The 27,643-nt window shown below is 45.2% G+C and overlaps 2 protein-coding genes across 12 annotated transcripts in view; both read left to right on the top strand.

Annotated features, from left to right (window-relative positions):
- The window catches only part of pkp4 (plakophilin 4), a 110,714-nt gene extending 89,735 nt beyond the window's left edge, over positions 1 to 20,979 (top strand). For 10 of the 11 annotated variants that reach the window (XM_029703344.1, XM_029703337.1, XM_029703334.1 and 7 more), the window contains 11 exons: positions 9,061 to 9,244; positions 10,303 to 10,420; positions 12,400 to 12,588; positions 14,037 to 14,210; positions 14,707 to 14,857; positions 16,676 to 16,868; positions 17,236 to 17,320; positions 17,622 to 17,739; positions 18,147 to 18,278; positions 19,290 to 19,363; positions 19,884 to 20,979. In XM_029703344.1, coding sequence (XP_029559204.1) covers positions 9,061 to 9,244; positions 10,303 to 10,420; positions 12,400 to 12,588; positions 14,037 to 14,210; positions 14,707 to 14,857; positions 16,676 to 16,868; positions 17,236 to 17,320; positions 17,622 to 17,739; positions 18,147 to 18,278; positions 19,290 to 19,363; positions 19,884 to 20,138 — 1,673 coding nt within the window. In that variant the 3' untranslated portion in view covers positions 20,139 to 20,979. The remainder of the gene's footprint in view (positions 1 to 9,060; positions 9,245 to 10,302; positions 10,421 to 12,399; positions 12,589 to 14,036; positions 14,211 to 14,706; positions 14,858 to 16,675; positions 16,869 to 17,235; positions 17,321 to 17,621; positions 17,740 to 18,146; positions 18,279 to 19,289; positions 19,364 to 19,883) is intronic. The other variant, XM_029703336.1, reaches the window with a different exon arrangement.
- Positions 20,980 to 21,879: 900 nt separating this feature from the next.
- LOC115156077 (death-associated protein-like 1-A) lies at positions 21,880 to 27,080 on the top strand. The gene is made up of 4 exons (XM_029703333.1): positions 21,880 to 22,036; positions 25,929 to 26,028; positions 26,226 to 26,289; positions 26,515 to 27,080. Exons 1-4 carry the CDS (start codon positions 21,970 to 21,972, stop codon positions 26,638 to 26,640), a joined length of 357 nt encoding a protein of 118 aa, XP_029559193.1. The 5' UTR covers positions 21,880 to 21,969; the 3' UTR covers positions 26,641 to 27,080.
- Positions 27,081 to 27,643: the final 563 nt, after the last annotated feature.

Raw genomic sequence — 27,643 nt, 5'->3', positions numbered from 1 at the left:
AGCCTCCCCTGGGTCGTGTTCGGTAGACACGAAATGGGCGATGGTGCTCTAAAAACGGAGGAGGGTACTGCCTGAACTTTCCAATGAGAACACTCGTTTTTCCGTTCGCCGTTTCAAAACGTCAGATGTTTTTGTTTTTTCTATGCCTTGAACAAGGCCTTGGGGAGATCAGAGATTCAGTTGCTGCTAGTTGTGTGAACACAAACCGACCTTGCCGTTTGAGCGGACACTCGTTCCCCAGTGCACACGGTGCAGTTTTCCCTGCGTGGCTGGAGCTCTGCGAACAGGGTATAAATCCAAGTTGTTTAGGATCAAGGAGGAGTATTACAGAAATAAGCAAGCCAAGATGTTTGGCTCCCAGGTGGCTGAATCAGCTGTTTGTGTACAGCTCAGCTCCTGCTCTACTCGGTCTCTGTCGTAGCTCAGGTTACAGTGTAATAGGTCCTTCAGGCTACCAATACACGGGGAGCGCCAGCAAAATGCAGCGTCCATTTGCTCCTTTCTGCAGCAATACATTGTGGAAGTGAAGTGGAGATATGGCTTGAGTCTCGTGCAGTGTTCCCTCCAAAACCAAATCCCGCACTGAGCAAATTTCCTGTTTGCTGAGCGCAAAGTTGAACATGGTGAAAATTCGGTGCAACATCCGGCGCGTTGACTGTGAACACTGAGGCTGTACCCGCTTTAAGTTAGTTTTAACAGTGGTCAAGTAGGCTACTGTGGCTATTTGACCATCATGTAGGCCTACCAGAGTGGGCTACCATCAGAAACCATGGAGAAAATGCATCCTGTAACATTTTAACATGGAAATAGCTGTTCTATGACTGAAAATGGTGTTGTGTTGTTTGATGCAAGAAACCACTTTACAAAATAAAATGCATTATTATTCCAATACCATTATTACAGAGAATCAGACAAATGATGCTACCCTCTGCTTATTGGCTGCTTAGTTTACTCAAGCCCGTCTCAAAATACAACACTGCCCCTTTAAGACAAATAAAAAGCTATTTTCCTGACTGACTTTTCGAAGATGTCTAGAAATGTACACGTTTTGTGCTCTTGTAGGAAGCAATCCCTCCCCTATTGCTGACTACAAATGATCTGTAACTGAGCTAATAAATCACTAACTAGCAAAGGATATTAACAAATGTGCACATGTGGCTACATGCAGCTCTCGCTTTGATCTGAAAACAATCTACTCACATCACTCATGCTGTGTAGAGTAAGGCGTGTCAAAGCACTAGAATCCTACTCCGATGCATTCTGCCTACAACAAAATCTCCCGCATAGTTCGTTTTGTTTCGATATGTTGCGTTGAAAGTGGCTAATGTTGCGTTGATTCGATCACAATTCCCCACAGTGAAGGGAACCGTTGATAGTGTTAACTAAGGAGGAAAACTCTAGAAAGTTGTGTGAAGTTCAATCTCGTGCTTCTCTGTGCGGGCTGATATATCTTCTGTGTGGCTGTCCCAGGGAGGGAGCATTGGCCTCATGTGTCAATCAAGTTGGTGTTTGTTTTGTTCTTCTCCAAGGAAAGGAAGAGCCGGTTTTTCTTAGTCTCCTAAGCACTGATAGGGCGAATTACAGAACTAACCCATCAGAACCACATGCAGCCCATAACAGAATGGATTATGGGGGATGGAACCACTGGCATTTCAGTCACTTCTAGCCAGTCTTTTCCATTGTCATTCAAAAGAGAGGCCAGTTCGAGGCAGATGTGTGTCACACAAATCTTGGACTAAATTGCTTTGACCTGTCGTGAGCACTCTTTACGACTGCGTGTATTGTAAAACCTCGGCAGTATGGCTAATTGGCAGTAGAAGACCCATAATGCTTAGCATTAGAGAAGGTCATCGATCACAGCGTCACCTCTGGATAATCACAACCAATCAGTATAATCCACAGGAGGAGTTTTCAGTTCTCGTCCTACTGGCCAAAGCCAATGGGCTAATTGGAACCGACAAGACTTACTCTCCAATTACCCTCCAACATATTTCTTCCCTTGAAAGCACGGTTGGCGGTGTAATTTAACCTTGTTTTTTAAGCGACGTGTCCTATATGTCTGTCTCAAAAAGTACTACACTGTGTAGGGAATCAAATCAAATTAATTTGTCACAGGTGTAGACCTTACAGTGAAATGGTTACTTACAAGCCCTTAACCAACAATGTCGTTTTAAGAAAAATAAGTATTAAGTAAAAAATTCAAATGTAATAATTAAAGCGCAGCAGTAAAATAACTGTAGCGAGGCTATATACAGGGGGTACCGGTACAGAGTCAATGTGTGGGGGCACAGGTTAGTCGAGGTAATTGAGGTAATATGTACATGTAGGTAGAGTTAAAGTGACTATGCATAGATAATAAACAGACATTAGCAGCAGCGTAAAGGGGGGGGGGGTTGCAAATAGTCTGGGTAGCCATTTGATTAGCTGTTCAGGAGTCTTATGGCTTGGGGTAAGAAGCTGTTAAGAAGCCATTTGGACCTAGACTTGGCGCTCCGGTACCACTTGCCGTGCGGTAGCAGAGAGAACAGTCTATGACTAGGGTGGCTGGAGTCTTTGACACTTTTTAGGGCCTTCCTCAGACACTGGTATAGTGGTCCTGGATGGCAGGAAGCTTGGCCCCAGTGATGTACTGGGCCGTATGCACTACCCTCTGTAGTGCCTTGCGGTCGGAGGCCAAGCAGTTGCCATATCAGGCAGTGACGCAACCAGTCAGGATGCTCTAGATGGTGCAGCTGTAGAACTTTTTGAGGATCTGAGGACCCATGCCAAATCTTTTCAGTCTCCTGAGGGGGAATAGGTTTTGTCGTGCCCTCTTCATGACTGTCTTGGTGTGTTTGGACCATGTTAGTTTGTTGGTGATGTGGGCACCAAGGAACTTGAAGCTCCCAACCTGCTCCACTGCAGCCCGTTGATGTGAATGGGTGCGTGCTCGGTCCTCCTTTTCCTGTAGTCCACGATCATCTCCTATGTCTTGATCATGTTGAGGGAGAGGTTGTTATCCTTGCACCACACGGCCAGGTCTCTGACCTCCTCCCTATAGGCTGTCTTATCGTTGTCAGGGATCAGGCCTACCCCTGTTGTCGTCTGCAAACTTAATGATGGTGCTGGAGTCGTGCCTGGCCATGTAGTCATGAGTGAACAGGCAGTACAGGAGGGGACTGAGCACACACCCCTGAGGGGCCCCCGTGTTGAGGATCAGCATGGTAACAACTACATCAGCATGGTAACAACAATGGTGTTGTTACCTACCCTTACCACCTGGGAGCGGCCCGTCAGGGAGTCCAGGATCCAGTTGCGGAGAGAGATGTTTAGTCCCTACCCTTACCACCTGGGGGCGGCCCGTCAGGAAGTCCAGGATCCAGTTGCTGAGGGAGATGTTTAGTCCCAGGGACCTTAACTTAGTGATGAGCTTTGAGGGCACTATGGTGTTGAACGTTGAGCTGTAGTCAATAAATAGCATTCTCACATAGGTGTTCCTTTTGTCCAAGTGTTAAAGGCCAGTGTTGAGTGCAATAGAAATTGCATTAGCTGTGGATCTGTTGGAGCGGTATGCACATTGGAGTGGGTCTAGGGTTTCTGGGATAATGGTGTTGATGTGAGCCATGACCAGCCTTTCAAAGCACTTCATGGCTACAGACGTGAGTGCTACGGGTAGTTAGTCATTTAGGCAGGTTAACTTAGTGTTCTTGGGCACAGGGACTTTGGTGGTCTGCTTAAAACATGTTGGTATTACAGACTCAGTCAGGGACAGGTTGAAAATGTCAGTGAAGACACTTGCTAGTTGGTCAGCTCATGCTTGAAGTACACGTCCTGGTAATCCGTCTGGCCCTGCGGCCTACAGAGAGCGTGATCACACAGTCGTCCAGAACCGCTAATCCTCTCATGCATGCTTCAGCGTTGCTTGCCTCAAAGAGAGCATAGACGTAATTTAGCTTGTCTGGTAGGCTCATGTCACTGGGTAGCTCGTGGCTGTGCTTCCCTTTGTAGTCTGTAATAGTTTGCAAGCTCTGCCACATCCTATGAGCATCGGAGTTGCCTGTATTCCATGGCTTCTGGTTGAGGTATTTACGTACAGACACTGTAGGGATGACGTCATCGATGCACTTACTGATGAAGCCAGTGACTGATGTGGTGTACTCCTCAATGCCATCGGAAGAATCCCAGAACATGTTTCAGTCTGTGTTATTAAAACACTCCTGTAGCTTAGCATCTGCATCATCTGACCACTTATTTATTGACCGAGTCACTGGTGCTTCCTGCTTTAGTTTTTGCTTGTAAACAGGAATCAGGAGGATATAATTATGGTCAGATTTGCCAAGTAGAGGGCGAGGGAGCGCTTTGTATGCGTCTCTGTTTAAGGAGTTAAGGTGGCCTAGAGTTTTTTTTCCCCTGGTTGCACATTTAACATGCTAGTAGAAATTTGGTAAAATGGATTTAAATTCCCCGGCCACTAGGAGCGCCGCCTCTAGATGAGCGTTTTCCTGTTTGCTTATGGCGTTATATACAGCTCATTGAGTACGGTCTTAGTGCCAGCATCGGTTTGTGGTGGTAAATAGACAGCTACGAAGAATATAGATGTAAACTCTCTTTGTAAATAGTGTGGTCTACAGCTTATCATGAGATAAGCTTATCATCACCTCAGGCTGAGCAAAACCTCAAGACTTTGTTACTATTAGATTTTGTGGACCAGCTGGTGTTTACAAATATACACAGACCGCCACCCCTTGTCTTACCGGAGGCGGCTGTTCTATCTTGCCAATGCAGCGTGAACCCCACCAGCTGTATGTTATTCATGTCGTCGTTCAGCCACGACTCGGTGAAACATAAGATATTACAGTTTTTAATGTCCGTTGGTAGGATATACGTGATCGTAGTTCATCTATTTGATTGTAAAGGCAGATTACCCAATCGCTGTCGGATCCTTACAAGGCACCCCGAACTACGTCCACGATATCTCCGTCTCTTTCTCCGGCAAGTTACCAGGATGAGGGCCTTGTCGGGTGTCTGAAGTAAATCCTCCACGTCCGACTCGTTAAAGAAAAAATCTTCTTCCAGTCCGGGGTGAGTAATCGCGGTCCTGATATCTAGAAGCTCTTTTCGGTCATAAGAAACGGTGGCAGAAACATTATGTACAAAATAAGTTAGAAACAACGTGGAAAAACACACACAGTAGCGTAATTGGTTAGGAGACGGCAGCCGCCTTGTCCAGTGCCATTTTGGGATACAGATGATGTTTGAGACGGTTATGGGGTACTCAGTGTGCCCATCTCTGAGCAGGAAATGTTTGTTCCCCTGTATGTCAGTGACACCTTATTCTGTTATTATTCCAGCGAATCATCAGCCATGCTCCATGTGAGCTACTAATGGAGCCGCCGCCTCTCTTCTCTAATCAGGTCAGGGGTTCATGTTGTGGGGGACATGTCAAGCCGTCTAGGCCTGGTCCCTGGCTCCCACAGCAGCTGTTGTGGTTATGGCCTGTCCTCACAAGGCTTCTGAGATCAAAGTGCCTGGCCTCCCCTGGCTGTTGTCACCCCAGTGGCAGTACAGGTGTCACCTGGCGCCTACAGTGGGAGCAGCATCTGTACACACGCTGGCACACACACACACACAGCCTGGCCCTTGCCGACCTTGCTGCTCCGAGCAGCACACAGGGGCCCTGTCCTACAAAGCACTGTCTGTCCGCATGTGACCCGCTGTCACAACTACAACCACCGACCAACCAGGGCAGGACCAACGACCAACCGACACAACCAGGGAAGGAACAAAATCACATTAGTTTGTGTGTGTGTGTGTGTGTGGGTGGGGGGGGATCATTGCTCCTGTGTCCCTATGTAGCTTTCCTTTAATAGAAGTGTCTATGTTTAGATGGCAAAGCAGGTACAGGGCTAACCTTGGGCCTTGTGATGAGTGTTTTTCGAGACAGCTGTAGGGAAATCAGCCCGACGGCGCTCGTCTCTAATCAGCGTTCCTTTGAAATTGAACAGAGCTCATCAAGCGAGACACACTGGAGCTGCTGCAAAGCCTCCATTTCCTCAGATGTAGGGCAGAGTACAGATTGTCATCTTGCTCACCCTGCAGCCACACTGGAAATGTTTTGAGACTTCAGGCACACAGTTATACTGTAGTCAGCCACACCCTACAGACTGGGGGAAAACAAAATGATTTTCTACTAACCGCTAGTCTACACACAGCTCTCCGCTCTGCCCCCCACTGGCCCTAGGTTCGAATAACAGTGTCAAAGCTCGTCTTGATTTTTTAATAATGCATGTTGGAGCGAGCCTTTGGCTTTGAGCGGACACAAGACTGTCCAGGGCTGCGTTGGCAGTGGCACCCTATTTCATATGGCCTCTGGTCAAAAGTAGTGCACTACATAGGGAATAGGGTGTTATTTGGGTCTAGTATCGCAATGGATCTACATGCTTATCACAGCTCTATTGCAAAGAGCATGTAAACTCTTAGAGCCAACTGATGCCTGGCCTATGCCCATTCATCTACCCAATCAGAGCCTGTTCATACCCGACCACACCCTTACTCTGGCCAATCAGAAGCGGCTAAACACCTGACCCACACTACCTCAGTGTACTGTAAGGGCTATCCTGGCTTCAACACCTAATTCATGCCGACTGTAACTGAATAACAAGCTCAGTGGAGATTTCATTATGGGACGGAATGGAGCCCTTTAGCCGGGTCACTGCTTTCCAAGCTATGACAGAGAGCCACACACACTACCTTCCCCATCGCTCTCTCTCTCTTACACACACACACACACACACACACACACACTCCCTAACTTTAGAAATCTAGGCCACAGTCAAATGATTTTGTCTTTCGAGGATTGATTCGAAGACAGATGAATGGCTCCCGTGTCACAGTGTATCTCAGCGTATTTCCTCTCCAGCTCGGGCATTCGTTTACGTTGGGGCTAGTGTTCCACACCACACACACACCAACACACACACCAACAAACACACACACACACACAGTAGTGTGTACAGGACTGAGCCAAGATCTGAGAGATCAAGCCTCATTCACACAGGCTGTTCCCTCTGACTGTCAGAATGTGACACATGGGTGTTTACCCCTGTCAGTCACACCTCACCGGGCTCAGCTGCCCGATTTTATCCCGAGTCCAAAAAAGACTGCGGCGGCTTCCACAGGGCCAGTTTAGAAGCTGGCCCGGTTAGCGGCTTCTTCAAATAGAGCTTCGGGGCCGAGGAGGAGGAACTAGGGGGCTGATGGCTACTGGGACAGACCTGGGACATTTCAGTTTGCCTGAAGTGCTAGACCAGCGCTGCGGGTGTGTTTGTGTCATCTCTACATTACGAGGCCCTCTGTCTGAGGGAATTCACTAAACAGCCATCGGAGAAAGACAAACTAGGCTATAGGCTAAGCTAGTAGAGGAAGGCGCTCAATCACCGCGGGGAGGTTTTATTGAAATGAATCCCAGGGCCTGAGCATACACGTTATAGCAGAGGTGATGTTATAGCGTATGCAGCCCAACATGGTCCTGGCAGGAGCAGATAAGAGGCTTCATCGGCTGAGTGTTAACCGCGGAGAGAGATGCTTTCATGGGTAAACAGGGTAACTCAAAGATAGGGACGGAAGAGACGCTATTTGGGCCACAGACAGATCTGTCTCTATAATGCCTTGCTGGCATCCTCTTTATACTGTGCCCTTGGGGCTGTGGTAACGGGCGCGATGATCTCCACTGGTTTCATTGGAGAGAAGATAAGACAGACCAGTGTCTAGGAAACAGAGGGTACACACACTGTGGTGGAAATGCGAGAGCTCAAGGAAACCACGAGGATTACTTGTACACACACATACACACACACATACGCACACATACACACAGCAACACCATACACACACACAAGCACACACACACACACACCAGTGTTTCCCCTATATTAATTTAGCAGAGGCGGGCCGCCACTTCTAAACCGTTGCTGCCACTCCAAAATATATGATTTCAGGGTGGTAAGAAGTTTTCAGTGTAAACTTAAACGACTAAAACCAGAGATAAAGCATGTCGAAAAATATAATAGAGCTATATATTGTTAAAGAAGATCATCTTTGAGCGCTAACAATCGGCAAAATAAAAACTAGACGGTCAGCGAGAATCTACAATTCCCCAAAATGTCAATTGATTTCGCTGTAATGTTTGAGTCACTCAGACAGCATAAGGGCACAGGATCAGCCATGGCAAAATGTGTAGAATTTCATGCTCGCCGATCCTCACACACAAACCAAAGAGATCCTCCAGTCAGCGGGGTGTAGATCATTCTCTTTTGCTCTGCCCGCAGCAGGAGATAGCAGCTATAGCTGCATCCCAAATGGCACCCTATTCCCTATATGGTGCACTACTTTTGTCCAGGGCCCATAGGGTTTCCCATAGGGATCTGGTCAGCGGTAGTGCACCACATAGGGAATAAGGTGCCGTAGGGCTCTGTTGAAAAGTACCGCACCACATAGGGAACAGGGTCCCATTTGGGACATATCCTAGGTCTCTCTCGCTGCCGGTGGTTAGATAGGAGCTGCAGCCCTGTCCAAGGTTAGTGACGCCCTGCAGAAATCAGCCTGCCAGTCACAGCCATCTGATATAAAGAACCCGCTCCACACTGAAGCATCAAATACTGTATACCAGAAGTGTCACTGGTTAACATACACGCATTTCAAACGAATGAAATGATGACGTGATATGGGGAAGACGCGCTCCGTTATTCATACGGTACGTTTTAAACCACCGAGCCGGTGCCATATGCTGTGTTGTGTTCGTTTCCAGTGAAGAGTCTTCCTCGGTTGCCTGGAGGTTCTATTAGATCCAGATGCCCGACGTCTCACAGCTGGAGGATGGGTTTCATTTGTGATGAGAGCTATTATTTTTCCTTTGGTCCTCTCTTCTCTTTGCGTGTGCGTGTGCTGAGCTATAAAAAAAAGCCCTGGTCCTCGGCAGCTCTGTGGGGCTTGCCTAACTGCACATGACAGCTGACACAACCAGGAGTTTGTGGCCCTGTCTCATGTCCCCCCCCCCCCCACGTTCCTCCGTCTTCTCTGCAGGGGTGCTGTGGAACCTGTCCTCCTGTGACTCCGTCAAGATGACAATCATTCGGGATGCCTTAACTACTCTGACCAACACTGTGATCATACCCCATTCCGGGTGGAGCAGCTCGACATTCGACGAGGACCACAAACTCAAATTCCACTCGTCTCTGGTCCTGAGGAACACCAGTGGCTGTATGAGGTAACGGACATTTTGTGTATGATGATACCACCCCCTTCTGGATGTTTCAAGCTCCTGCAGCCAGGTTCATATTTGAACATAGCCTTCCAGCTGTCCTGTGAATAATATTACAAACACCAGTCATGACTAGGGAATGAGACGAACCTGCCCACGGGGACTTACAAATAATGCACTGTTAACAGGTCATCTATGGCAAAAATACACAGTGACAGAAATTCTGTGTACCGTGGGTTTACGGATACGATAATGTCCCACTGGCAACTGACGTCAGTTCAACGTTCACTTAACGTGACGTCAACCAAAAATGTCACCCTGTCATTGGATTTGGGTTAAATGAGTCGGTCTGTTGTGGTGACACAGTCAGACGGTGTAGAGGGTAAAAAAAAACTCCCCAGCCGTAGGGAAGGGTATTCTGGCTCTCCCGCCACCCTCCCAGGGCACTTCCTTTTGAAGGCAGTGTATGCGTCCCAAATGGCAACCTATTCCCTATTTCGTAAACTACTTTTGGCCAGTACCCTATGGGCCCTAGTCGAAATTCCTGCACGAAATAGGGAAGAGGTTGCCGTTAGGGACGGATGCCAGTCACTGAATGTGGAGTTTGTTCTCTAATTGGTGACGGCAAATGGAGCTGTGCCTCTGAGCGCGCTCAGTTAGGCTCTCATTTCCCCCTCCAAAGCACTCATAACGGCATCACCCAGGCCGACCAGAGAGCCTCATCCATTATGGATGGGACGGCGCGCGTAAAAACCCCCACAACACACACCAGAGTCACGCTAGGGGAACAAACACACACGGTTTGTCTATGTCCCATATACTACCCTATTCCCTTCATGGTGCACTACCTTAAACCGAGCCTTATGGGCCCTGGTTGAAAGTAGTGCACTGAATAGGGAATAGGGTAGCATTTGGGACAAAGCCTTTTTTTTCTCTCTTTTTTTTTTAAGTGGCTGTTAGGTTATGTCGCTGGGCCGTCTTTGTGTGTGATTGTGTGTGTGCTGTAGGGGCCGATATCCTGACTGGTGTGTGTGTGTGTGTGTGTGTGTGTGTTGTTGTTAAAGGAACCTGAGCTCGGCGGGGGAGGAGGCTAGAAAACAGATGCGCGCCTGTGAAGGACTGGTGGACTCTTTACTCTACGTCATCAAGGCCTGTGTCAACACCTCGGACTTCGACAGCAAGGTCTGCGCACACACACACACACACCTACATGCACGCACACACACACACACACACACACACACACACACACACACACACACACACACGCGCGCGCGGGCGCGAACACACACAGTGTCCACTAGAAAATATGTTGTCACACGATGGCAGGAGAAATTCTACCCTACCAGTTTTGAGTTGAATAGATCATTTCTCGCTCACATTGACTTGCACAGCTCAGTTACTTGACTGGGAAGGCCTTCTATCAGCCCATAGGTCTACAATGTTAATAGCGTCCACTTAAAAGTTTATGGACTTTATCACTGGTCCCTTAGCCAGCTGTTCCGGTTGAGTATCTCCGCTATAAATTTGGCCTGTCCTATATAGTGCACTACTTTTGACCAGTGCGTTTATGGGCCCGGGTCAAGAAAAGTGCACTGTGAAGGGAATAGGGTGCTATTTGGGATACATCCTGTATTTATTGCTATGCTCATATCCCAGTAGTGGGCATCAAACAGTAAGGAATTAGACCCATTTGTTAAATCCAGATCTCTGTTTCTAAGTGGAGACATTTTATTCTGTTCTAACACCATGGGTCCCATACCTAATTCATTACTACTGCTACAGCAGGCCTGCGATGTCTCCACACCAACACACAGAGGCTGTCTAGCTTATTGAGCGCTCTTTCACTGGAACTGACCTCTTAGGATGTATAGTGTACTTATTGAGATCTCACCTCTCGCTCTCTCTCTCTCTCTCTCACCAACCATCTCTCTCTCTCTCTCTCTCTCTCTCTCTCTCTCTCTCTCTCTCACCAACCATCTCTCTCTCTCTCTCACCAACCATCTCTCTCTCTCTCTCTCTCTTTCACCAACCATCTCTCTCTCTCTCTCTCTCTCTCTCTCTCTCTCTCTTTCTCTCTCTCTCTTTCACCAACCATCTCTCTCTCTCTCTCTTTCACCAACCCTCTATCTCTCTCTCTTTCACCAACCATCTCTCTCTCTCTCTCTCTCTCTCTCTCTCTCTTTCACCAACCCTCTCTCTCTCTTTCACCAACCCTCTATCTCTCTCTCTCTCTTTCACCAACCCTCTATCTCTCTCTCTCTCTTTCACCAACCCTCTATCTCTCTCTCTTTCACCAACCATCTCTCTCTCTCTCTCTCTCTCTCTCTCTCTCTCTCTCTCTCTCTCTCTTTCACCAACCCTCTATCTCTCTCTCTTTCACCAACCCTCTATCTCTCTCTCTCTCTTTCACCAACCCTCTATCTCTCTCTCTCTCTTTCACCAACCCCTCTATCTCTCTCTCTTTCACCAACCATCTCTCTCTCTCTCTCTCTCTCTCTTTCACCAACCCTCTATCTCTCCCTCTTTCACCAACCATCTCTCTCTCTCTCTCTCTCTCTCTTTCACCAACCATCTCTCTCTCTCTCTCTTTCACCAACCATCTCTCTCTCTCTCTCTCTCTCTCTCTTTCACCAACCCTCTCTCTCTCTCTTTCACCAACCCTCTATCTCTCTCTCTTTCACCAACCCTCTATCTCTCTCTCTCTCTCTCTCTCTCTCTCTCTTTCACCAACCATCTCTCTCTCTCTCTTTCACCAACCCTCTATCTCTCTCTTTCACCAACCATCTCTCTCTCTCTCTCTCTCTTTCACCAACCCTCTATCTCTCTCTCTTTCACCAACCCTCTATCTCTCTCTCTTTCACCAACCCTCTCTCTCTCTCTCTTTCACCAACCCTCTATCTCTATCTCTCTCTCTTTCACCAACCCTCTATCTCTCTCTCTCTCTTTCACCAACCCTCTATCTCTCTCTCTTTCACCAACCCTCTATCTCTCTCTCTCTCTCTTTCACCAACCCTCTATCTCTCTCGTTCTCTCTCTCAGACCTATAGAAACATATCAAACCTATAGAAACATATCAAACCTGTAGAAACATATTAAACCAATGAAGATGTCAATAAATCAAGTAAATGACCCTCCTCCCTTCATCTCTCTCTCTCTAGATTGTGGAGAACTGTATTTGCACTCTGAGGAACCTGTCGTATCGCCTGGAGCTGGAGATGCCACCGTCAAGGCTGCAGGGAGCCCAGGAGCTGGACGGCCTGCTGGGAAGTGAGTCTCCCAGTAATGATGTGGACTCCAGCTGCTGGGGCCGGAAGAGGAGGAAGAAGAAGGGTTCCCAGGAAGAGCAGGTGAGCTCCAGAATAACAACTTGGGTTGCATCTCAAATGGCACCCCTATTCCCTATGTAGTGCACCTTCTTGTAGTGCACCCTATGTCGTCCACCCTATGGGTCCTGGTCAAAAGCAGTGCACTATAAAGGGAATAGGGTGCCATTTGGGGACGAAACTTCAGTCTGAGGGTGGAAATATCACTTCCTAGGTGTTCAAAGTGAATGTTCACTCCAGCTGAGCTCCGGGACAACAACTCATCACTGAGTGGGGGAATTGTAACACGACACTTCCCTAGGCCTTAAGTGATTGTTGACTCCACATGTTTGTCAAACGTTTTTTTAAGATCTCAACAGTGGTCTAGTAGCAAGAGCCCAAGTCCCACTACATCTGTTTTGTCTGACATGACGCAATTAGATGACGGTGCCTGCCTGTCTTTTCAAATCATTTGGGATCGAGGCGCTCTATAGCTGGATCTATGCAACAGATGGCATGATGGGACGTGGACTCGTTTCTCCCTTCTGAGAAATGGAAAACATTTGCCAACTTTGATTTTGGAGTGAACTATTACTTTGATTTTATTTTATTCGGATCTCTTTTAGTCCTCATTTAAGTCCTTAAACATTAAAATACAATGTATAATACAATCACATTTTCACATATAACACACTGTTACAGACAGACATAACACACTGTTACAAACAGACATAACACACTGTCACAGACAGACATAACACACTGTCACAGACAGACATAACACACTGTTACAGACAGACATAACACACTGTTATAGACAGACATAACACACTGTTACAGACAGACATAACACACTGTTACAGACAGACATAACACACTGTTACAGACAGACATAACACACTGTTACAGACAGACATAACACACTGTTACAGACAGACATAACACACTGACATGTTGACTTTAACTCTTCTAGGAGCACTCTAGAGAAGACCATGGCCCGTATTCACAAAGCGTCTCAGAGTAGGAGGGCTGATCTAGGATCAGGTCCCGCCTGTCCATATAATCATCTTCATTATGATCTAAAAGGCTAAACTGATCCTAAATCAGCACTCCTACTCTGGGACACTTGATACATATATAGTCAAAATTGTATTATGAACTGGGTGGTTTGAGCCCTGATTGGCTGATTGGCTGAAAGCCGTGGTGTATATACAGTGTACCATGGGTATGACAAAACATTTATTTTTACTGCTCTAATTACGTTGGTAACCAGTTTATAATAGCAATAAGGTACCTCAGGGGTTTGTGGTATATGGCCAATATACCACGGCTAATGGCTGTATCCAGGCACTCCACGGTGCATTGTGCATACGAACAGCCCTTAGACGTGGTATATTGGCCATAAACCATGAGGAATATGGCCAATACACCTCGGGCCTTATTCCTTAATTAGAACCTCTAATCATGACCATGTGCTTGTAATGTGTTCTCAGTGGGATGGAGTGGGCCCCATCCCCGGCTTCTCCAAGTCCCCCAAGGGGGCGGAGATGTTGTGGCACCCAGCCGTGGTGAAGCCCTACCTGACCCTGCTGGCCGAGAGCTCCAACCCTGCCACCCTGGAGGGCTCGGCGGGCTCCCTGCAGAACCTGTCTGCTGGGAACTGGAAGGTATGGAGAACACTACGGAGTACACACTACACAGCACCCAGGACAGGAGATGACGAGAACACTAGTCTACTGTGTGTTATTTTCCCCTGTTTACAATGAATATTCTATTAGCTATGTAAAGTGAATACATTTTTAAAGGGGAACTCTCCTCAGTGAAACAAATGTCAATAGTCACTTTTAGTGCTTTCTCCTAAACCCCCTAGTTGCTAATTTTAGCTTCTGGGACGAGGAAGGACACTAGCTCTAGGACATTTATCACAGGGGCTATGACATCATTGTTGTCTGGTTTTCTGAAGATAAAAAATGTCTTTACTACTATGGCTGTACTACATATTTCACTGCGCCTATCCGGTGTATGTGACAATTAAACATATATATATATATATATATATATATATATATATATATATATATATATATATATATATATATATATACACTCTTAAGTTGATAGAGTTGAAACGGCCTCTCTGTGTCGTCTCTGCGTCTGTACTAGTTTACGGCGTACGTCCGTGCAGCGGTGCGTAAGGAGAAGGGTCTGCCCATCCTGGTGGAGCTGCTGAGGATGGACAACGACAGGGTGGTCTGCTCTGTGGCCACCGCCCTGAGGAACATGGCCCTGGACGTCAGGAACAAGGAGCTCATAGGTGAGAAACAAACACTGGCTCCATTACAGATGCCTTACAGATCTCACAACACCTGGATAGGTGTTTACCGTATCAGATGGATAGGTGTTTAACGTATCTGATGGATAGGTGTTTACCGTATCTGATGGATAGGTGTTTACCATATCTGATGGATAGGTGTTTAACGTATCAGATGGATAGGTGTTTAACATATCAGATGGATAGGTGTTTGACGTATCAGATGGATAGGTGTTTAACGTATCAGATGGATAGGTGTTTACCGTATCTGATGGATAGGTGTTTACCATATCTGATGGATAGGTGTTTAACGTATCAGATGGATAGGTGTTTAACGTATCTGATGGATAGGTGTTTAACGTATCTGATGGATAGGTGTTTAACGTATCTGATGGATAGGTGTTTACTGTATCTGATGGATAGGTGTTTACCATATCTGATGGATAGGTGTTTAACGTATCAGATGGATAGGTGTTTAACGTATCTGATGGATAGGTGTTTAACGTATCAGATGGATAGGTGTTTGACGTATCAGATGGATAGGTGTTTACCATATCTGATGGATAGGTGTTTACCGTATCAGATGGATAGGTGTTTGACGTATCAGATGGATAGGTGTTTGACGTATCTGATAGATAGGTGTTTGACGTATCTGATGGATAGGTGTTTGACGTATCTGATGGATAGGTGTTTGACGTATCTGACTATGCTTACTACAGTACATGTTTAGATAGCTGGTCACTAGAGTAATTTACCAATCTAAAATAAGTTAGCTGACATGGGCTAATTGATGGACTGCTGATGCACAACCACATTTTGAAATTGCACCTTGTGTATTCTATTATTCTTACTCTCAACAGTAAGTTGAGACCCCGAACGAGTTGGATAAAATTGGGGGTCCGCATGTGGCCGGTGGGCCGCCAGTTGCCCATCCCTGGTCTATGTCATGGAAATAGCATTCTTAATATTTTGTACACTCAGTGTATTTTTTTTTAAAAAGGGAAGAGATGAGATGGAAAATAGGAGGTTTCAGATGAAGTAGAACCAGAAGGGCTATGTTCACGTTTAGTAATCTAACTTCTGATTATATGCCCAGATTGCTACCCTTCATCCCAATTCTACTTGTTTTTTGTGAAATCACCCCTTTTCAGGGAAACCAGGTTTTTATGGGATAGCTATGTGGAAATAATAAGGAGTTAGTGTTCCAGCAAGGCAGAGGCAGAGGCAGAGCTTGCAGCCTGGGAGATGGGGGAGAGGGGCTGTGTGGAGAGGTACTCTGGAGGGGCTGATCTTCTGAGGGAGACTCAGGGGGAAAATCAAGTGGTTTTAACCCAGGGTCTGGGGGGCACTAATGCTATGTCCTATAGGAAAGGCACATGGTAGGCTGTGGCAGCACAACTCAAGCTGAACAAATATAGTATCAGCAAAGTACAAAAGTACACTGTGTACTCTAGGTCTCCTGCCCTAGAGGAAGGCATCTGCTGTACAAATACATTACGTAAGACAAGCTATATCAAAAATGCAATGAATGTCTCTTTATTTCCGTTTTGTCTCTCTCTCTCTCCCTGTTGCGTTCCAGTTTTATTTAAAGGTGTAGCTTGTTCATTTATTTGCTGTTAAAAAGTCAAATAGAACAAAATGTCTGTGGAGGTAAGGATGAGGAAGCCAGAATGGGTTTATAAAGAAGCCTTGCCTCGATCATAAATTCCTAACAGAAATTATAAGTACAATATTAATACTTGCTCCTTCCCACCTTTCCTCCCATCCCTCCCTCCCTCCCTCCACCCTCCTCCCATCCCTCCTTCCCTCCCTCCCGCCCAGGGAAGTATGCGATGAGGGACCTGGTGAATCGTCTCCCTGGGGGGAACACCACCCAGCTCTCTGACGAGACGGTGGCGGCCATCTGCTGCACCCTGCACGAGGTCACCAGCAAGAACATGGAGAACGCCAAGGCACTGGCTGACACGGGCGGCATCGAGAAGCTGGTCAACATCACCAAGGGCAGGGGAGAGAGGTGAGAGAGAGGCTTCAGCTGCTGCTCAGACAGAGGCTTGCGTCACAAATGGCATCCTATTCCCGTCATAGTGCACTACTTTTCAGTCTACTACTACTCCTTTAGTTGTTTACTATATAGGGGATAGGGGTGCCATTTGGGATGCACACAGAGAGCACGAGGAATTGCTTCCACACAGAAGCTTGCTCTAGGCTCATGCGCTGATGTTACACCCCGGAATGGAGTGAGAGCAATTTCAAACAGTTGAGAGTAGACTCATTATTTAACCACAGAAACATGCCATGTATTTGCCGTATATTCCTAAGAGGCCTCAGTTCTAACTTCTCAGTGGTAATGTGTGGTGACATGCATCTCTCTGTCCTCAAAGGTACTCTATGAAGGTGGTGAAAGCTGCCGCTCAGGTCCTCAACACACTGTGGCAGTACAAAGACCTGAGGACTATCTATAAGAAGGTAAGGGAAGGACCAGTGTTGGGGTGAGGAGGCTAAATACAGTAGGGCTACGTCCCAATTACCTCTCCTTCCTGCCAAAGTGTGCACTTGTTCACTTCCCTTCATTGAAAGGAAATGGCTGGTGTATGAGATATGGAGGAAACTCAAACAAGCCGGTGTCCCGCCGCCACTCCAATGCTTTTAGATTTGTGGGAAGTAGTGAACAAGTGTACAATTCAGGAGAAAGGAGATATTATTGGGACGCACCCGAGGTTTTTGTGGCTCAAACTAACCACTGTCTCCTTTCTCTGCTGGCCTTTAGGACGGATGGAGCCAAAACCACTTCATCACACCAGTATCCACTCTAGAGCGCGACAGGTTCAAGTCTCAGCCCACCCTCCCCACCAGCACCATACAGATGTCACCGGTCAACCAGTCAGGTCAGCCTAGCCACATAAACAATAATTCACCTAGGTTACGTCCCAAATGGCACCCTATTCCCCATTTTTTTTTTTTTTTTATCCTGGTCCTGGGGACCTAAAAGGGTATACATTTTTGTTTTTGCCCAAGCACTACACACACCCCTCAAAGGTTTGATGATTAGTGGAATCCAGTGTGTACTGCTAGGTTAAAAACTAAAATGTGGACCCCTTTGGGTCCCCAGGGCCAGGATTAAGAAACACTGTCTTAGTGCACTATTTTTCACCAGGGCCCACAGGGTTCTGGTCAACATGAATGCACTAGATAGGAAATGTGGAGCCATTTGGGACGTTGCCCTAGATAAGGACACAAAGACGGTTCAATTCAAAGTTTCATCCTTCTTACCTCCGTGCTCTGTTGTCCACAGCTGGTAGTGCCACCTCCTCTCCTGCAATACTGGGAATCGAAGAACACCGTTCTGATTATCAGAGGGCACCGTCAACTATGCAATTTTATAATAACCAAGGGGACAACAATGTACATAAATATCAGTATACAGGTAGGCGATGTGCATACGGAATTCTCAGGATCTCAGAATTCTTACTGTACATAAAACACAGTATATGATGTGAGACTTTGGAATGTGATTGAGAATGTGTCAGCCGTGTACACCACACCGTGATTAAAGTATCCCCTAGGGTCATCTTTACCTCTATGTAGGCCGTCATCCATTTTATCTCCCCTCACCACTCCCTGGAATCACATTCCATGCCCCCTCTCCCCCAGCTCTCCCCCAGCTCTCCCCCAGCTCCACCATGACCACCCTATCTCCCTCTTTCTTATCGCTCTTATTGGGAGCTGGAGGCTCTTGGACGATCGGCTAAGTTCAAAAGAGCACTTGAGCCTTTTTGTTGCGTTTAAGTGGGTCTGCTGATCAATAGAGTTGCTGGTCCACCCGCATTGTGAGCCGCTTGGCTGTGCAGCCACTACAAAGCGCCCATTGTCAGTTGCCCTGAGGAACAGTAGGGCTACTTCCCAAATGGCACCCTGTTCCCTATGTAGCGCACTGCTTTTTGACCAGAGCCCTGGTCAAGAGTAGTGCACCGCATGGGGAATAGGGCGCCATTTGGGACGCGGACCATGTATGCAGGGCACCCAGACTCGCCGCTGCCAGACGGACAACCCTCAATGGGGCGCTGAGTAAACAGAGCTGCAGCCTCATCCACGTGAACCCCCTCCTACCCCTCCTGTCTACCCAGCCACACTCCCTGGGCCAGCCATGAAAACCCCAGAATGCTGGGAACAAGAGTGGAAAAGGACTTTCAGGATTCCTCTGGCTTGGGCCAAGGAAAATATCATCCCACAGGCTTTGCAAACAATAAGACACTGGTGCCCATCTCTTTGACTGTATGATATTAGTCTGTTCTGTCCAGCGTAGCTGTGTCTGACCGTTATATAGAGACCTTGCCTAAGGGGAATGTGTGGAATGGGATATTTATACTGTACGCTAACAAGTCGAGTTCACGGCGACGTTGAAGTTATGCCGTTATGTTGTGCATTTCTCTGCCAGGGTCTGGAAAGCCGCCGCCGTATTATATCGGATCTTACTCCTCGCCAACAAGAGAGGACCCCAGAAGAACACAGGTAAACACAATACAGACTCTAAATCAATCCCTTCTGGTCGGACAGCCATCTCCATCTAGGAGACAGCCATCATATCAGCCATTGTGTGAGTTAGAGTGGATGTGACTGCTGTGAGAGGGAAGGGCTGGGCGTCTCAGTTACCTAGATAGCACCCAGGTAGAGGGAGCTCAGTTCCCTCCCTCCACTCCCTCTCAGACTGGACAATCAGGATATTACACCCAACCCTGTATAGCCATGCAGCTCGAGTTTCGATACACGTAGGGGCCGTTTCCCGGGCACAGATTAAGCCTAGTCTTCGACTAAAATGCTTTTTTAAATTGAGATTCTCTATTGATCTTGCTTTTTAGGACTAAGTTGAATCTGTGTCTGGGAAAGTGCCAAAAGAGTGTGGATTAGCTGTTACTAGAATTTCAACCAAAAATGACCCATAAATCAAACAAACACTGGACTTCGAAGAAGAGATGGTCCTGCCTTTCACATAAACAGACCTGATTTAGTGTTGCTCCTCTCGTCTCCACAGCAGCAGGTGTACTCCACAGAGGAGCCGAGCAGGCGGAACTACGACCCCTACAGGATGTACCTGCAGTCTCCACACGGCTACGAGGAGGCCTACGTGGAGGAAGTAGTCACCTTCCCCCCCACGGCAGACTACAGCTCTCAGTCGCACGGCCACGGACTCAAATCCACCACGAACTACGTGGACTTTTACTCCACCACCCGGAGGCCTTCCTACAGGGCGGAGCAGTACCCAGGCTCACCAGACTCCTGGGTATAGGGGACTCCGTCTTTGGAGCCCGTCTGATGAACTCGTCCGTTAACTTTTATTTGTGCATTTTTAATTTTTTTTAAGTGAATCTGAATGTGGGGCTGGAAGCGATGGCAGATGGAGAAAACAGAACGTTAACCAAGAAAGAAGGAAATCAAGGAATGTGGTTGTTGTTTTAAACGAAGAGAGGGAATCATGCAGTGGTGTGTTTGGGGAATGGTCGGCATTGGACATAATTGTGAGCGGCGTTCTGCTCGGTCTAGATGTTAGTTTTTCTTTTGGGAACGCGTAGCTGTGGCAGCATGGTGAAGGTGTGGGATATGTGACGGAAGGTTTGTGGTAAAGAGTCAGATGGGGAATGTGTATGTGTATGTCTGTAGGCTAAAATGGATCATGAACTCATATCTGTAAACAAAAAAAAGTAATCTAAAGATGTTAGTTTGTACAGAGGGATCACATTGTATTTGTTCTTAATGTTGAGATTGTGTATGCCATGGAGTGTTGTACATTTCCGTCATTTAATTGTAAATACAGAAAAAATGCCATCTGGTTTTCGCTCATCAGCACTGGTAAAGACTTGTGCCATGTCAAATCTATATTATAGATCTATAAATACAGTATATGAAGAAGTAGAGGTGGGAAAAGATTACATCATAACACAAACTTGCAAAGTTAATAAAAGTTGACTTTTGTTTTTTCAATGAATTGTGGAATTGCAGACATTTTTGTGACTTTGCAGATATTCTCTTTATTTTTCCATTTTCTGTGCTGGACCTTTCATGGGATGGTTCACTGCCATTTTCTTTGCACACCAACCAACAGAAATAAATGTGAACGTTTGGTCCATGAAGAGCTCTACAACTCCTCCCTTCTGTTGCTCATCCTCTCGTCTTTGCATGCGTAACGTAGACAATGAAGGCAATGGATGCATCCCAAGTGCCACTCTATTCCCTACATAGTGCACTTCTTCTGACCACGGTCCCCAAATGGCACCCTATTCCCTATATAGTGCAATACTTTTGACCAGAGACCTATGGGCCCCTTTTGACCAGAGCCATATGGGCCCTGGTCAAGAGTAGTGTCCTATATAGGGAGTAGGGTGCCATTTGGGACACGACCAACATGATAAAGACCGATCAGACACTCAGCATTTTCTTTGTCTTATTTCATGACCAGACAATAGACCTTTTCAGATAAATACTTAAAAAGTTGTTAGAAGTGACAAAAAAGACTGACAATGCAGGCATTGCTTTTTGCCAGGATATCAAGTTGTTTTAAACAATTTATTACATAAATAGCAAGCATGTTCCACTAAGACGAATGTGAGATGAGTTCTGTTCAAAAACAATCTCTTGCCCCTCCCTCTACACTAGGTCCTTCAGAATGTACAGATCTTTAAAAAGTCACATAGCAATTTATATGCTCCACACAACCAGATGGTGAATTACCATATTGCTTACTTCTATCCTGCTTCATTCAGATCTGCAAACACAGAGGGGAGTGGCTGAAGGTTGTTTTTGAACTAGACAATGGTGTTGTATAAACGACAGGATTGGTAGGTAGGAAATGTGATTAGATCATTAACATCCTCAATGCGCACCACAGACACAAATGCGCCAATCGATATACTAAATAAAACCATGTAACTTTTTGAGGCTGCTCACGCCATATGTCTGGTCCACTCATGTGGAATAAATGAGTCTGCTGCAGCCCCATATGCTGATGCTTGCTGATGCTTGCTTCCTGCATCAGCTACGTCATGTTCCTTTCAGCAGTATAAAAGCAACGGAGTGGGTATTGTGCTAGTTCGTGTTCTGTTATTGTTGTTCAGAAGTCGAGAATGGTTCAGCTATCTAAATCTGAAATGAGAGAGAGTCTTGAATTGAAGGCTGGCCATCCTCCAGCAGGTATATTGTTGATTACTTCATACTAATTCGTAATTGTCACTAAACTGCGTATTTTCTTTGTAAAACCATGTGTTCGATGTAATGGGTTATTTTTTTTGGAGGAAGTAAGTGTGGTCTACATTCAGTGTATTTACCATATAGGTCTACTCTTCCTGTTGAATTGATGTTTGTTTTTCGTCTTGTGCGAACATCGGTACAGTTCTGCTACAGTGTTACGCACGCTCAAACCTCAAGTGCGTAGGTGGTAAACTAATAAAATATGGAAACTTAGAACGATTGCATGCAGTAGTGGGCCTAAATGCTCTCGTCCTTGCTACTTTCATTGTATTTATCGTCACAATGCGGTATGAAACTTGAATCAGTGTATAACATAGCCTATTGTTCAACCGTGGTACATTCGGTGGACGGGATGGCCAGCACTGACGTTCAGTTCATGTAGTTAAGTGAATATTTCCCATGCAGGTTCTTGCTTATACATATGTTTTTGAGTCGTAGTCACAGTCAAACTGTTTATTAAAATGCTAATTAACGGCATTATTGCGACGCCGTCTAACTTCATACAGGCTGAATGTCTATTGGCAGTGTTGGGGAAGCTAACAGTGCTCTGAAAATAGTTTCCCAAGGTACCAGTTTCTTCACACTGGAAGAAATGAAATTACACTAAAGCTACCCTTAAAGATGCACTTTGCAGAAATCACTCTGCCATTTCCTGGTTGCTAAAATTCTAATAGTCTAATTTTACGTTTGTGACAAAACAAGTATAGTGTAGAGAATCGTTGTCCCATCTAAACCGCTGTGAAATATATGATCCATAACCCCAAATATTGTATTTTCAGGTGTTTGAAGCTGTCGTGCAAAAGTAAAAGCTGCAGAAACTTAAACGGAAAGCATAGAAATAGAGCACATAGAACTGATCTCCCGCTTATAGGCAAGGTGTAATTGAGAATGATATCTATAACTTAGTTCTATTAATTGTGTTACGTCGCCATAAAAGTTGCGTTGTATGTAGGAAAAAGTAGTTCACTACAAAAAATGGAAAATCTGAAATGTCAGACTACGAATTGCAATAACAGATCACTCTGGAGTCAGATGTTAAGAGAATGTGTAATTATTTAGTGTCTTAAACACAAAGCGAGAATGAGGCACAGTGTTTCAAGTAAGAATTAGGCAGGTCTGATGCTGAAAGGGAGTTATTAACTAATAAAAAGTGTAGTTCCAGTAGTTGGCTACATGACAAAAGTAATTAACTACTAAAAATGTTACCAATACTGAACTAAAATATAAACGCAACAATTTCAACAATTTTACTTAGTAAACGTTCATAAGGAAATCAGTCAAATGACAAATGCATTAGGCCCTAATCTATGGATTTTACCTGACTGGGCAGGGGCCCACCCACTTGAGAGCCAGGCCCAGCCAATCAGAATGATTTCTTTTTTTCCCCCACAAAAAGGCTTTATTACAGGCAGAAATACTCTTCAGTTTCATCAGCTGTCCGGGTGGCTGGTCTCAGACGATCCCGCAGGTGAAGAAGCTGGATGTGGAGGTCCTGGGTTGGCGTGGTTACACGGGGTCTGTAGTTGAGACCGGTTGGATGTACTGCCAAATTCTCTAACATTGCGGAGGTGGCTTTAAATTCTAGCAACATCTCTGGTGGACATTACTGCAGTCAGCATGCCAATTGCACGCTCCCTCAACTTGAGACATCTGTGACATTCTGGTGTGACAAAACGGCACATTTTTGTCCTGATTTTTTTGCACATCTTGTGCTGGGGACAAAGGTGGATGGATTATCTTGGCAAAGGAGAAATGTTCATTAACCAGGGATGTGAACAAAATTTGAGCAATAAGCTTTATGTGTGTAGAAAATTTCTGGGCCATTTTAGTTCAGCTCATGAAAAAAGGGACCAGCATTTTACATGTTGGCTCTTATATTTTTGTTCGGTAAAATTTTGAATTAGTTCAACTACTGCAAAATGTAATAACATTAGTTGAATATATGTACAGTGCCTTCAAAGTATTCACACCCCTTGACTTTTTCCACTTTTTGTTACAGCCTGATTTTAAAATGGATTAAGTTAGATTTTGTCACTGGCCTACACATAATACCCCATAATTTCAAAGTGGAATTATGTTTCCAGACTTTTTTTTTTAAATGAAAAGCTGAGATGTTTGCATCAAGTGTTCAACCCCTTTGTTATGGCAAGCCTAAATAAATTCAGGCGTAAGAATGTGCTTAAGTTGCATGGACTCCCTCTGTGGGCAATAATGGTGTTTAACATGATTTTCGAATGATCTCATCTCTGTACCCGACACATACAATTATCTCTAAGGTACCTCAGTCGAGCAGTGAATTTCAAACAGGGAGCCGAACACAAAGACCAGGGATGTTTTCCAATGCCTCGCAAAGATGGCCAATTATTGGTAGATGGGTTAAGAAAAAGACCGATCCCTTTGATCATAGTGAAGTTATTAATTCAACTTTGGATGGTGTATCAATACACCCAGTCACTACAAAGATACAGGCTTCCTAACTCGGTTGCTGAAGAAGGAATGTAATGGCTGAGGTAGGTGACAACTGAGAATGGAACCACATTGTAGTTACTCTAACCTACTTGACAGAGTGAAAAGGAAGCATGTACAGAATAAAAGTGTTCCAAAACATGCATCCTGTTTCCAATGAAGTAAAACTGCAAAAAATGTGGCAAAGAAATATATTTTGGCATGAATACAAAGCATTATGTTTGGGGCAAATCCAACGACACATCACTGAGTACCACTCTTTGTATTTTCAAGCATGGTGGTGGCTGCATCATGTTATGGGTATGCTTGTCATTGGTAAGGATTATAATTTTTTTTAAGGCTAAAAATGAACTGAATAGAGCTCAGGCAAAATCCTGGAGGCGGTGGGAAGCCTGGTACAGTCTGCTTTTCAACAGACACTGGGAGACAAATCCACCTTTCAGCAGGACAATAACTTAAAACAAGGCCAAATATGCACTGAAGTTGCTTACCAAGATGACTTGAATGATCCTGAGTGGCCTAGTTACAGTTTTGACTTAAATTAATGGCAAGACTTAAATGGCTGTCTAGCAATGATCAACAACCAACTTGATCGAGCTTTACTTTTTTTTTTTTTTTAATGTGCAAATATTGTACAATCCAGGCGTGCAAAGCTTAGACTTACCCAGAAACTCAGTTGTAATTGCTGCAAAAGGTGACTCAAATGTATTAACTCTGGTGTGAATACTTATGTACATTTAGAAACCATGTTTTCACTTTGCCTCTGGGTGGGGGGAGAATCAATTTTGAATTCCTTCTGTAACACAATGTTGTATAAGTCAAGTGGTATGAATACTTTCTGAAGGCACTGTAGTTCACTGCCTGTTGACTAGACTTATGGTGTGACATGATGTCCTAGAAAATAAGTTCTCGGGCCATATCAAGAGTAGGAGCGCTTTAGCATCTGCTTTGTCCTACTCTGAGATGCGCTAATACATACGGACCCTGAAAGGGACTCTCGCGGTACAAATGAACTATTTCTCTGATCAGAGCTGCCCATTGTTTGGCTATATGCGCTTGTTGCTTTGACAGGATGTGGGTAAAGTATATATGTTTTGATTAACCCTGCCTATTGCAAGCAACTGAGGAAAATAAAAAGCAGACACAATGCTTAACTGTATTCTCACTGCCAGTGCCACCTCTTGATCAGTCTACCAACTTCTTCCGACACTGATACTCTCTCAATTTACTTCTATATTGAAGTAACCCAACTGGTATTAAAACATGCACAGTTTAGTCTTACAGTAACTCTGAATAGTTTTAACTCCGTTCTGAACAAGTGAAAGAATGTTAACTATTTATTTTAAACGGTTCCACTCTGGCTCCACAGTGAAGGCTGGGGGGAAGCGAGTGGCCAAGAAGAGCTATGAGGAGAGTCATGCCCACCACCATGTGAACCCAGAGAGGGAACACAAGGTTCCCAAACCCAGGTACAGTTCAGGTAGTCCCTACCTGTTTTGTTCTGTTAGGTACTTAATGAATACGACCCAATACTCCACCTACAGGGTCTCACTGATTGATGGAGCTTGGAGGATATTTTTTATTTTTTTTACATTGAGAGAACATCCAGGAAAACCTTTTAACTGCAATGTTGAGTTTTGTCTTTAAACATGTAATACTGTTCTAGATCTGCAGCCTCCTCCAGCCGAATGCAGCTAGTCAGTGTCTTGATGTCAGGAACACTTGACAAGGTAAGGATATCTGACTTAAAATAATGGCTGCGTCCGTCTCCCACAAGGGTTGGCCAAGAAACAGGTTTTGCTGTAAACTACAATCCTTTGGCTTCATTTGTAATGATCATGCAAGTCAACCATTTACTCATAGCCTACCTACTACAGATTGGCATAGTAAAATAGTTTTCTTCCAGATTGCTTTGTAAGCCACGATTTTATAAAATGATTTCTTAATTGTTTCAGTTGGGACATGACTTCCCAGAGACCCCAGTAAGTGTGAAACACAGCAGACTCAGACCTGCTTTGGAGAAGGCACACTCGCCAGCTTTCAAGTCTACCTTCTGCATCCAGCAACCGAAAAAGTTCTGAAGCAACACGTGTTGGAAGTTGCCTGAAGGAAACATGTGAAGTCAACTGTGAAAGACTAGCAGGAAGGGTTAGTTACATGCATGAGAGGACCAATGTGAGATGTCAGAAAAGACTTGAATGTTTAATGTTTAGTACTCTAGAATCCATTCATCTACTTTGATTTGGTTGCAATTTGTAACTGCTTTTAGGTGAGAAAGTGGAGCTTTGTGGGGATATGGGTGGTGTTCTGCTTACTACAAACCAGCATTTACTGTGCCTTTCTATTAATAAGTGTATGCAAGTGAACTAAAATTCACATGGTGGGGATTTTGGAATTGGTATGTTGCATAAGAGGGTATAAGATGGATGACTGTTCTGTTTTCATCAGTGTCTGTTTTCTTAGTGAAAAGCTTAGCATTTGTTTACGGCTTGAATAAAAAAAAGTTGCATGGCGTTAGAAACATGTCCTTTTTGTTTTATGGTTAACAAGATTCACATTTATAATCAGTTCATTGAATAGTTTGGTTGAAAGTGTTTATTCATCATGCTGCAAATGTTGTTGTGACCACAGGGTGGTGACAAGTACATTGTTAGCTTGAAGGATATGTTTTAATTTTTTTTCTTTATGCATCACACTTGTATGTCGTGTTCAGGACAACTCTGAAATTCAGTGAGTTCAATTCAACTGGCAACTCTGGAGGGGGGGGGGGGGATTCCAAGTTAGAAACTCTGCTCATCCTACCTGAAGATCAGATGTCACGAAGCACTATTGCCAAAGGTCTTTGGGTGCATTTTCCTTGTCGTGAGGTATTTTCTGGCTCGCTGGCCTATCATATTGACAGGAGCCGCTCTTCCACATGAGCTTGAACACTAGCCTACGTCTCTAGACCATTTCCATAATCTACATACTTTAATCATGTTACTACAGCATACAATACAATGGTTTCTGAGAGAAACTTACTCTGGCATGTCTCAGGGAAGCTTTGCCTCACTGTGTCTCCACAGAAACTGACCCACAGCAGAC

The sequence above is a fragment of the Salmo trutta genome, chromosome 20 (assembly GCF_901001165.1).
Source record: "Salmo trutta chromosome 20, fSalTru1.1, whole genome shotgun sequence".
Taxonomy (NCBI): domain Eukaryota; kingdom Metazoa; phylum Chordata; class Actinopteri; order Salmoniformes; family Salmonidae; genus Salmo; species Salmo trutta.
This window is presented reverse-complemented; position numbering and strand designations above follow the sequence as displayed.